The sequence below is a fragment of the Chanos chanos genome, chromosome 10 (genome assembly GCF_902362185.1).
Source record: "Chanos chanos chromosome 10, fChaCha1.1, whole genome shotgun sequence".
Taxonomy (NCBI): Eukaryota; Metazoa; Chordata; class Actinopteri; order Gonorynchiformes; family Chanidae; genus Chanos; species Chanos chanos.
This window is the reverse complement of record NC_044504.1, coordinates 8,650,841-8,663,155: the sequence shown is the minus strand read 5'-3', so window position 1 is coordinate 8,663,155 and position 12,315 is coordinate 8,650,841. Positions and strand designations below refer to the sequence as shown.

Here is a 12,315-nt window from a genome sequence, read left to right as displayed (position 1 = left end):
TGTGTGCGTGCGTGCGCGCGTGTGTGAAATCGCAGGACGTACCAACACTACCCTGCTGATTTATCTTGCCTGCCTAAGGCTAAAGTCTGCTGTTGTTTTTCATGAAACAATCACTGGCATGCTGTAAGCCCTTTGCTACTTTATAATAGTCCAGACCAAACAGCACACACAAGTTTTAAAAAAAAAAAAAAAAGGAAAAAGAGAGAAAGAAAAATGGAGGAGCATCTTAAAACCTGTACGAAATTGTAACAGGCGTTTCTGTTTCATAACACGCTTTCTTCCCCCTGACTCAGTAAGGAACGTGATGTTGCTTCTGACACTGAATAATTATCTCTGAATAAACAGATAAATAATCACTAACAAGAAAATTAATAAACGAGCGGTCTACCTTAATGAGTCATCTCATTAGTTTGGCTGATTGCTGTTTGGACTTAGTTTAATTTGATCTGCTTTTTTTTTTTTTTTTTAATCCACACGCTAGAGATTTTCTCCTCCAAACAAACAGAAACCGACTCATTTGAATTGGAGAAGGAGCTACGGCTATTGATCCGATACAGAGCGTATTGCTATGTGTTCGCTGGGAATGAAGATTACTGTTGTTTGTTCCCGTTCCTTCGTAAAATGTTATAATGATGAGGTGAAGTCTGTTCAGACAGAGTCATAATTCAGACAAGAGTAAACTACTAAGTCAGCTTCTTCCTCCTCTCCTTTTTTTTTTTTTTTTTTACATCTGAAAACATGCAATTTGTGGGATGTGTGTATTTGTAAACTAACGTCACTCTGTATGGGAGTTTGGAACATTTTTTGAAGTACCTTTTTGCACCATAATTCATAGCCGCTCATTGTACCGCAGACTGGAATACCGAAACCTGAAATTTATTTCTTTTTTTTTTTCTTTTTGCATCCTCTCCCACCAACTGGATACCTCTTCAGATGAAACTAAGAGATATTTAATCTTAAAGTTCATTGATATCACACTACCTAATTTCTGCATAGTGTTCCTAAACTAACCATTGAAGATGGATTAGTCTGTCTGCAGAGAACTATCCTGCATGTGAATGAGACTGCATGCTTGACAGGCGTCCTTTTTTTTTTTGTTGTCCAGGAAAGTCCAAGAAATTACTCACTCTGTGTGGGTCGTATTCTGGGCCTCGGCGCCGGGCCTCCAGCTCCTCATATGGTACTGGTACAGTCCCATCTCTCCGGGCTTGCTGGTACTCCCTCCTCAGCAACTGGATCCGGTCCATACTGCTGTATAACACAAACATGCATGCGTGCACACACACACACACACACACAGAGGAAAGAGAGAGTAAGTGACCTGGTTTTGACCCAGGCAGAACTCTGATGAGTACAGTTCCTAGTAGACTGTCTTGGCTGCCGATGTGTTTGGATTGTGGTTACATGAGAACTAGACAATCTTTCTGTAATGGCAACAGCACTCTAACCTGGTCTTGCTGAAGACAAAAGAGAGAGGACAACTGTGTTAAAATGTTTTATTTATATGGTCATTTACAAAACACTATACATTTAAACAGCCTCTCAAAAGAGACACTACATCACCTTACGCAGCTAAACCAGCAAAACCCTACCATAACACAATAAAATCGCTTTTCCAGACACAACAAATGACACCCTCTTTCTCTCTCTCTCTCTCTCTCTTTCTTATCTAATGTTCAGGGGAGAGAATATGTGACATTTTCTGTCTCCGTTTTCAAATACTGTGGTGAGGCATCGACCTATGGAAGTGTGACGGAGGTGATAAAGCCATGCCTGTCATCTGGCATCTCGTTCAGACAGAAAATACAGAAATCAATCTGTCTCCAACCAAAACACACACACACACACACACACACACGTTTCCCCCAATCCTTTCTTCCTACTGTCAACATATGATGCCATTTTACCTAGCTGCTTGCCCGGTTTTATTTATTTATCTATTTTTTTTCCTAAAGCTTCTCACAAAAGGAAACAATCAACCTGCTCACTATTCAAAGCAAACTGGCCCTCTGTCATCTGAAGTAACTGAATCTGAATCCTAACTGTTAAAGGAATAAAAACAGATTGAGGGATAAAATAAAGTTCAAAAGGCAAACAAAAGAAAAATAACAAAGAAAGGACCCTATAAAAAAAAAAAAAAAGAAAAGAAAAAAAAAAAAGAAACTTTGACCACATCCTAAACCTGAAGTTAGCGGTTCACTTACTCACACAACAGCAGAGCGGATTGTTCTGGCAATGCCGCTCATTAAAGAAACAACATTACGAACTCATACGTATGACGCGCTGTGCAATTTGTAACAAACACAATTGTGTAATTGTTATGGTAAGGCTCCTGAGAAAAGAGGCACTTTTCCAAAAAGGAGTGTTATGCAAAATCAATACCATTCTAAGAAAACACCTCATATGATGTGGGATAAATGAAAAAGAAAAGAAAAGAAAAGAAGAGGTAAACTAATCTTGATGGTAAATGTCCCGCTTTTTGTTGGGCAAAAAGAGGAAAAGAGTTGTATAATGTTTCTCCCTGAATGCTGAAACAAAAGCACGTCTGAAGACCAGCTCTTTTCAAATTCCCAACATTCTGCCTGGGCCACGCTCATTCTAAAATCAAAATCCAGTCCCCTTTTTTTTTCTTTTTTGTTGTGGCTGCTGACCAATCAGAAAGGCTGCAGAGCACTCGGCCCAACTCAACGCTTCCTCTGGTACATTGAGCGGTTAGGCACTCAGCAAAACAACTTAATGGAGTAAAGCAGAATTGGTGGGGGGGGGGATTAAATTAAGACCAAAAAAAGCAGAAGAAAAATTAACATAACTTTTTTTAAAAGCTCATTAAGAGACAAATGAAATGCTAAGCATTCCAGACGGATGAGGGAGTGGGACAAGACTGAAATGTTTCAACCCAGCATCGCACAGGCATCTGGACAAAGGGTGCACGCCCTTGGTACGACAAAGCTACAGCAGGAGAAAGGAGGAGTAAGACTCTACAGGACATTAGTGCAGCACAGAGCAAACCTGGATCACTTATATTTTCCATTTTGGAACGGCTAGCCATGTCAGAAAACCCCTTTAACACGCCCTTTTCCCGGCCCAGCTTTCACTACAGTTCAACACTGTTTCAAGACAGAATGAGACAAACTGCACCAAGCAAATTTAATTTAAATTCTAAATGAAGTCTTTGTCAATGAGTTCACTATGCAGCTCTTGGCAAGTAAGACAACCACATAATGAAAGGAAACATGTAATAGCATCAGAACCCAACAAAATGTGGGAGAGGAATCATCTAAACACACCTATTTCACCAATCAGCTATGTCACAATAGCTTACTCATACCAAAACCAAACCTTCTCCTCTTACCCCCTTGTTACCATCAATAGGGTTGTTCTTGGTTTTTATGACTGTACCAACAGAGAGATCAGTAACCCTACTGCAACCTACTGAATTTGAGCTCTCTTGCTCTAGCCTGGATTCATAGTTAATCACATTAATAAACAAATACTATGCCCATGAAAGATAATGGCGAAGCCACACCCGTCATCACATAACAAACAAACGAAATAAAATGAAACAGGAGGCAGGTCTCTAAAATACGGATTATTGCTCTAACGTAGTCAACAAGTGCTTCTGTTTGAGATGAGCTCTAAAGGGACTGAGAAAGTTCCGGAAAACGCCAGAGACACGCTACAAGCACGATGTCATCACGTCTACATGCGGCTAACACTTCATTCGGGGCTGTAGTTTATGGCGGTGACACAGAACTTCCGCGGGGCTGTGTACTCTTCGGCCAACCCGTGACGCACAGCGGTCTGTGGAAACCCAAACCAAACAATTCTTGTGGGTTTCTAAAATCCAGAGCTAAATAAGCCTGTCTCACCAAGTCTCACCATAGCCACGGACAGGCTCTCGTCCAGTGTGTGAACAGAGAGTTATGCCCCCCCCCCTGTTTCTCCCTCATCCATTTTTCTCTTCTCAATTCCAGTGATGGAGGACCCAGGAGAATAGAGTGTAAATGTGTAGGAGAATTCATCTTGCACACACATCCCCACCCCTGCCCCCCTTACACAATTTACACAATTTATGAGCCCTAGCAAAAGACAGAAAAAAAAGAACAGGAAAGAACAAAGTGAACATACATGTTCGGTGTCTAGATCAAAAGGACCTACTGACTGAGACAAGGAACAACGACTCCATCACACTTAACACAGAACATTCCATGATTTTGCCAAACCAGACGGTAATGAGCAATCTACAAAAAGAGAGAAAAAAACAGTATAGAATACCATGTTCATCTCTATTATGACTGCAGTATTTTATGCTAAATGAAAAAAGTAAAATTCTATTATGTTCAGAGGCACAACAGTCTTAAATATAAGACACTACATATGATGGAACACAAGAAACCTGTGAAAAGAATAATCAACACCTCAGAGGGCTGTGTGTATGCTAACTTTGCTGATTTAATGCACCAGTGTTTTTTGGTGGGAGGCAATATTCACCGTATCTTGCTGCACAGTAAACATGGACGAAATGATGCAAGTCTTCTGAAGGTGTTACAACACTCACCTAAAACAAACTAGGTGTGTGCATGTGTGTGCGTGTGTGATATTGTGTATGTGTGTGTGTGTGTGTGTGTGTGTGTGTGTGTGTGTGCGCGTGTGTGAGTGTGTGTGTTACACTTGTGTCCCGTGTTCAGGTCTCAGGCCAGTCCTCTACCCTGAGGTGATTCTGACAGGGGCCATGGTTCCAAAAATCCATCAGCTTACAAAAAGAAACATAATTAGAGCTGCCACTTTGACTGAGCACACACTTCGCCCTCCAAATGAATAACACTATCAATGTTTAATTAGAGTCTCAAGCTGCCGCTGGCTCCAAACTTAATCATAAACTCAGCTGGCCTTACACTACAGGAGCATACCTATGTAGCTACAGGCTACTGGGGAGGGGAGAGAGAGAGAGAGAGAGAGAGAGAGGCGGGGGGGACTGGTGGTCAGGGACAGAGAGGGGGCATAAGGGACACCGTCTCTCTGAACAAAAGTCATAACAAGTTGGTTTGGCAGTGAGAGGTCAACAAAAAAAAAAAACAACAAAAACCCGAAAGCAAGCACCAGCAGGCCACTACAGCTTAATCTGCACCCTGAGCTGTGCTTCTGAGAGCCTGCCTCTGTGTGGGTAGGAGGAGGGCATATGACATAGTTCAATAAAGGGTGAAGATATTTAGCCTTTTACCCTCCGTAGGAGGGAGGGAGCCAGACACGAACTACAGAGACGGCTATCGATTCGCCTCCGGTCACAGTGATGTTTGTCTGATTGTGGCAAGGCCAAATTAGTGTTTAGCCCACAAACAACAAGCGCCTTCGTTTTTATCTGTTCTGTTTGATGCGTCAGCGGTGGCGCACTCAGCCGGGGCTCCTGAGCGGTCTTTGAGATGGTGAGATATTAAAAATGAATGGAGTCATTAATAAAGATAACTGAAAGGCAAGACCTTGCAAACCAAGAACCACGTCATGTGGATATGTAGTCTGATCCTCATGGTCTTTGGAGAAGAGTTTTCATCTGAAACAGGGAAACTTGCCCATTGGAAAAACCCATCCAAAAAGAAGAAGAAAAAGAAGAAGGGGAAAAAAAAGCATGTAGATTGTGAAATGATAGGTAAGACTTTGATCTTTGGTGACATCTCGCCTGCTCCGATACTTTGGCCTGCTATAATTCCACTCCTGCTCTGCCCACCTGTCTCCATCTGCCTGTAATAAACACACACTCCTGTACTGTCCTCTCCTTTACGCTTTCTTCTCTTAATGGCTTTATGTTGGGAGGGAAAAAAAAAAAAAAAAAAAAAAGTTCAGGTCAGCAAATCTTGCATGCTCTGTAAATGACGGCTTTATGCAGGAGCCTGTGTAAATCTGGCAGGAAAAAAAGACGTCTTTGGACAATAGAGACGCCACCCTGGGGAGAGACCTTGCTGGTTTCTCGATTTATTATTTCATCTCCGAAATGGAGCAGAAAACGCTGTCAGTCACAGGCAGCACACGTGAGCTCGCTCTGATTTACGCTCTTTAAAAGAGGCATCAATATCTGCGCGAATGCATGTCACAAATGCCCCACGCCCTCACAAAGTGCATCCTCTGTTATTCTCCACTCTTTTGTGGAGTAAATGTGCATGCGCCTTGAGTTGGTGTGTGTGTGTGTGTGTGTGTGTGTGTGTGGATGAATGTCTGTGTGTTTTCCTGAATATGTGTGCAGCGCACACTTTGGTCCTGCGTTTTCAAACGAATACACTCGCTACTTAGCATTTCACCTTCATGTCATCAACCTATCTGTTTCTCAGAAAGGCTCTGGGTTCCTCTGGCATCTATCTGTGTATTAAATATTCAAAATCAATTCCATTACCGTCCACTTCATCAGGCCTATTTCATAAAACCACATTATCCTGCTGTGACTGACCACTGATAAAACGACTGGTCAGCGTTTAGACACAAATGAACAATGATATTTCGCAGAAGCACGGTAACCGAATAAATTTTCTCCAGAGAGGATGGGATTGTTTCTGCGGCGGATCAGTTTTCCCAGGATTACTGCGGCACATGTAAGGGAGTCTCCTGATGTCATATGATATGTCTATAATTGCATCATGCCCAAACAAGCCGTCCCATTCACATCAAATAAAACATCTCTAATCCTATTCCCCCATTCCTCTGCTCCAACTCAACTCTGATCAGAGGGAACACTGGCTCCCAGGGGACACCACACACACACACACAGGAGCATGGGCGCAGCACACACACACACTCTCTCTCTCTTTCTCTCTCTCATACACACACACACACACACACACACACACACACACACACACACACACACACACTCACTCTCTCTCTCTCCCTCTCTCCCTCTCTCTCTCTCTCTCTCACACACACACACACACATGGAGGGATGCAGACAAACATATAATGGAGTTAGTTAAACAATGAACTGGTTAACCAAGAAGAAGCCACAAGACATCCCATCCTTAAGCAGACAGGTCCAGGGACAGAAAAGAAGAAGAGCAGAGCTGATCTCTCTATTTTCTGCCTTTCTCCCTTTGACTAATTTCACAGGGCCACTGAGCTGTAATTGGGTAGACGTTTACCGGAATGAAATTTGACAACAAAAGATAGCCAACCATGACAAGTCAGCACAGAGGCCCTCTAACCAAAAGTGACATTGCTTTTTAAATGCCATTTGCAATTGAAGAAATAATTAGACATATTTTGGCTAGCATGACATTATTTAGACAGACCATCAATGGGTTTTTTTTTCTCCCTCTCTCCCTCTCATTTGCAGCTATGCAGGTGAAGCTCAATTTGTCCCAGGGCAGATTCATTAAAACACCAATAGTCTGTCAGCGGCAGTCACTGTGCCGTGTTGAGAGCTGGGAGAGGAGGGTGCGTGAACCGCAGAGAGAGACAGAATTAAAGCCTTTCTCATTTCTTTTCCCTTCTTCTCTCATTCACAGCATCAACTCAGGACCTTCTGACAGACTAGAACAAAAATAGAAAAAAAAAAAAAAAAGATGGGTCAAACAAGCTGAGATATTTTAACTAGTTGAATAAAAATTGAATCAATTTGAGTTTTGTTTTTGGCACAAATACCTAGCCGCCAAAAACAACCTTTCACTGCACTCGGGCAAGACTTGTTGCTAAGCTACAAGATGCAACAGGAGAAAAGTGAAAGCCTTGTGTGTGTGTATGTATGTGTAAATATATATATATATATGTGTGTGTGTGTGTATAAATGCATGTGTGTGTGTTTGCATGTGTGTGCGTGTGTGTGTGTGTGCGTGCGTGTGTGTTTGTGTGTGAGTGTGTGTGTATGAGAGAGAGAAAGAATGAGAGAGACAAGTCTGTTTGGTTCTCTCTCTTTATGCCTGCTCTTTCTTCTAAGCAAGACATGAATTACTTTTCTCTTCTGAGTGGCATTCAGGAAGTTCTTGAACAAATATGAGAGGCTGTAGTAGAAGTAGAGAATGAAAAAAAAAAACAGGACAGGGAAAGGAGAGAGAGAGAAAGTATCAGAGAAGAATGAGAGAAAAGCTTGGCGGAAGGATGCTTGGAGTGGTACTTGTCCGATTCTCTAAATTAGACAAGACTAATCACGTAGAATCAGAAAAAAAGAAATCCCCCACACCCCCCCCCTTCCCCCACCCCAAAAATCCCCTGTCTTTGTTGTGCGGCCAAGCTCTTTTCAACCAGCGGCACAAACATTCTGAACCCACACTTCAATTACCTGCAGGCAGGAGGTGAGTTGAGGGACATGCCTAAAGGATGCAGGAACACTTAGAGGAGCAGTGTGGCTCAGTCTGAAAGCTCAGCAGCTTGTGTCTGCAACATTCATTTCAGCCCACAGAATGACTGATTAATTAACAGAGAGAAAAGGCACTCCAGCACTCGCCCTACCAACACTAAAAGCTTTTCTTTCTCCATCTATTGATTCATATAATTATTTTGATGGTGTGGCACTGGTTGGAGAAGGAGGTGGTGAATTTAGGGGAACAAGGGGAGGTTTAGGGGGTGAAGGACCCCCCTATTCCTGACTTTTAGTGTGTTTTTGTGGAGAAAAATCTCTTGTCTGTGTCTGCTGTGGGCACTGATGGTGTGCTTGAATGGACGTAGCCACAGAGTGCCTGTTGATGGGGTAATTCAGTGGGACAAGGCTGACCTTGTACTGTAGCAACTGATGGGTTGGTTCAGTGGACTTGTCTGACCCGCTATTTTAATGTTTAGGTCTGCCGTTCTGTTTGTTCAGCGTGGTGTGGAGAACGCTGTTAAGGGTTATATCCAGAACACTGTACACAGTTTAAAGTGGGAGTAGGGAGAGGTTTTGCTCCTCTTTCTTCCCATCTGCTCTCATCTTTCTTTTCCTCTTTCTTTCTCGCACTTTCCGCACACACGCCCATCCAACCCACATCTCCTGTCTCTCCCTTGTTTTTTTTCTTTCACTCTCCTTTCTCTGTCTCTTTGTCCACTCTCTGAGAACAATGACGATGTTTTAATTGGAAGGCAGCTCTATGGAGGTTTAGGTTTTCATAGTGCCTCTGTGTGATTACTACCTCAGGGCCAGTTGAGATGCTCTTAACCCAGTTGCCTCTGTCCTCATCGAAGACCATTTCTTCTCTTTCTCTCTCTCTCTCCCACACAAGGACTACCTCAAAGGCCCCCTAAGTCTTTCATTCCCTCTTTCCTCCACCTTGTTGCATCTTCTTCAGGAAAAAGAAAGCGTGAGGACAAAAACAAGGTCAGGTGCCAGATTGGCGTCCGGATGCATTGAGCTGGGCTGAATTGAAACGGACCAAGGGTTTTTTGGTTCACTGGGTGGGGTCCTTGAACAGGACGCTATTAATAAGAGCAGCGTTTGGATGATTGGGAGGAACGTTGGACCTCAGAACCGACAGTTTAAGAGGCACCACACTTACACAAGGACACAACAAGAACTCCATAAGACTGCTGGAACCTCATCCGGTTTCAGTCAGGTGCTCCTAATGACTGTGTATTTGCATACACGCATCAGTCGTTCACTCTTCACATAAAAACTGTATTTTACACATTTCTCCTGGAATATTTTGAATTTCTGTGAGATGGGTATGTCATAAAATAGACAAAGAGTGTAAAGATCTTTACATACTAACATGGTGTAGATGTAGGTTATTATGGAAATAGTTTGCAGTGAGGTATACTTTGCCTGATGTGGATTTTCATCCTGAATATCTTCTGCCAGAAGCCTCAGTATCTTTCATTTGATTTCAATTTTTTTGTCCAGTGCAACTGATTCAATGGATTCGTCAACTGTGAATTACTTCTTTACTACTACTACTATTACTACTACATGTTTTCCACTGTGCTTAATTTGACTTAAAAATGTTCAATCCTTTCATAGGGTGCCAAACATTCACATAAGATAGACAGATTGTTAAGACTAATTAGCTAGCATGTTGAAAATAAAAGGGAGTAAATGAACAGTTCCTCTGATCTAAAAAGTCTGATGAGGGCCAACAAATACCAGTGACAGATTTTCGAGGAATGGTAGGCACTTGACTTGGTTAAATCGCCTCTGTCTCTTTCTCTCTCTCTCTCTCTGCAAACAGCACTCTTCAATTACCCTCAATTCCTTGACTTTAATTTCATACTTTTCATTTTTAGCCTGGCATTGCTAGCCTCATTCCTCAACTTGTCATATTACAGAGGTGACATGGACCAGTATGGAGAACTGTTCAAGGTCAGATGCTGGAAGCAGAAGACACTGGCCATCACACAAACTGATCAGCAGATGTGTGTGTGTGTGTGTGTCTCACCTGTCAGCTGCATGTGGAGGTGGGCCTCTAGGTTTGTTGACTTTGGCGTACAGGCCGTCCAATGGGTCTTCAGAGGAGGGGTCTCTGCTGTGGTTCATGGGGGCGGGGCTCCTCTGAGGGGAGGGGCTACGGTTCCCATAGGCCAAATGGGAGGGTGACAAGCGGTCTCTGAAGTTGTTGATGCGAGCGTAGTTTGGGTCCATGTCGTCATCTTCCACGTCAGGGATACGATCCCGGGCCTGTCTTTCTCTCAGCTCCTGATGCTTTGCCTCAATCCTGTCCAACCACAACAAAGGGTTAGGATATCCCTGGCCAATTAGCAATCAGTACTACTCACCACTGGTGAACACATAACTTCTAAAGGCATGCTCCAACCTTTAACCTTCATTAAGTTTCAAAGAATAAATGCTTTATTTACAATGTAATGTTTAAAAAAAAGAAATCCAATGCTTTCTGGAGGAAGCATTGAGATTTGGCTTTGAGTGAGCAGCTGCAGGTCTCTGACAGTTTCTTTACAAATCGAAATAGACGTCTCTTTCTCTCACTCTCTCCATCTCTGCTGGTGCTTTCACAGCGTTTAAGATCTCACAGCTGGTCTGCAGTGCTATTTCTCTTTCAGGAGAGGAAAAACAGGCAAAGCCAACACCGCGTGTCTGTGTCGAAATGCTACTTCATGGCATACAGACACAAACAGCAGGAACGCGACCCTGGAGTTCTCTGTTACTTCTGCTCTGATTTAAACTGCGCCTCCACAAACAAGACACAATCACTCAGACTGGGATGCTTCCACTCTAAATTTATCCATGTCTCTAGTATTTCTACAAATGACTCTCTGTCTATGTGACACACATTAACACAGTTATCAACAGAAAAGGGAAAAATAATAAAAGTAACACTGTGTCCACTCCAACTGCTGCTATGTGAACATTATTTATACTCTGGCTTAGTGCAAGAGAGCTTCATGTACGACTTTACACTATTGCAACCAGCATGGGGAAGAACTGTCCATCTCTCAGGTCGGGATTTGACTCTACATCAGTGCTTGTTTTATAGTGTGGATGCAAGAGGTCTTGCAGCCAACCAGTGACTGTTATTACAATGAAACAAAAAGGCTAAAGAGGAGTCAGAAAAAGTGACATTCAATCAGAAAGAGGATAATGGATTAAAAGAGTGAACCAAACAGAGGGTATTTAATCGTGCAGAGTCACAGAGATTGTTACGAAACATAAAGAGCAGACTCTCATATCTTCCTGTGAGAATCCATTCACCTCTCTCTTTCTTCTTTCATCCTCTCCAGCTCTTCCTCACTCAATATTTCTGACGTTTGCTTCGGAACACTTGCTTTACTTTCTGCCTTACTGCTCTTGTCTTCTTTCTTCTTTCCAAACCTGGGACAGAGACAGAGAGAGGGAGGAACAGAGAGAGAGAGAGAGAGAGCAAATTATCTCAGCTTGTAAATGACATTTGCTTGACAGCGAAGCATCAGTGACTGTTAGATGTGTTTGTATACACAGTGGAGTGGTTGTATGGCTGTAGGGGACAGAGCGTGTCGACTGAGACGCTCCGTTAACATGCATCATTTCTGCTTCACAGACTGACTCATGAAGCCCTCTGTGTTCCCCCTGCACTCTGAAGGCCATTTCTCATGAGTACTGCTGTTACGTACGCCAGCTCAGCCAAGCACGCAAACACACTCCCCACACACACTGTATCAATGTCAGTAAGAATCACTGCCATGTCCTGCAGCGACAGAAACACACAAACACACACACACGGACACACACACACACACACACACACTCACACACTCACTCACGCACACATAAATACACACACAAGAATGCACACCCATACACGAATGCACAAAATAAGCTGTGTGATCTTTCCACACACAGCTGTTATCTGATCTAGATTACCCTGCTTAATATGGAGCTCACACTCACACACACACAATGATCTTTATATAAAAATATCTCCAATACATTCAGGCAAGACT

General features: G+C 42.9%; 1 protein-coding gene across 1 annotated transcript in view; it reads right to left on the bottom strand.

Moving 5' to 3' along the window:
* Positions 1-12,315, bottom strand: part of pard3bb (par-3 family cell polarity regulator beta b) — a 167,472-nt gene that overhangs the window by 27,223 nt on the left and 127,934 nt on the right. Inside the window, exons 19-21 of the mRNA XM_030785939.1 lie at positions 11,588-11,707; positions 10,320-10,595; positions 1,128-1,251 (exon numbers count right to left, since the gene is read on the bottom strand). Of these exons, the coding sequence (XP_030641799.1) occupies positions 1,128-1,251; positions 10,320-10,595; positions 11,588-11,707 (520 nt within the window). The remainder of the gene's footprint in view (positions 1-1,127; positions 1,252-10,319; positions 10,596-11,587; positions 11,708-12,315) is intronic.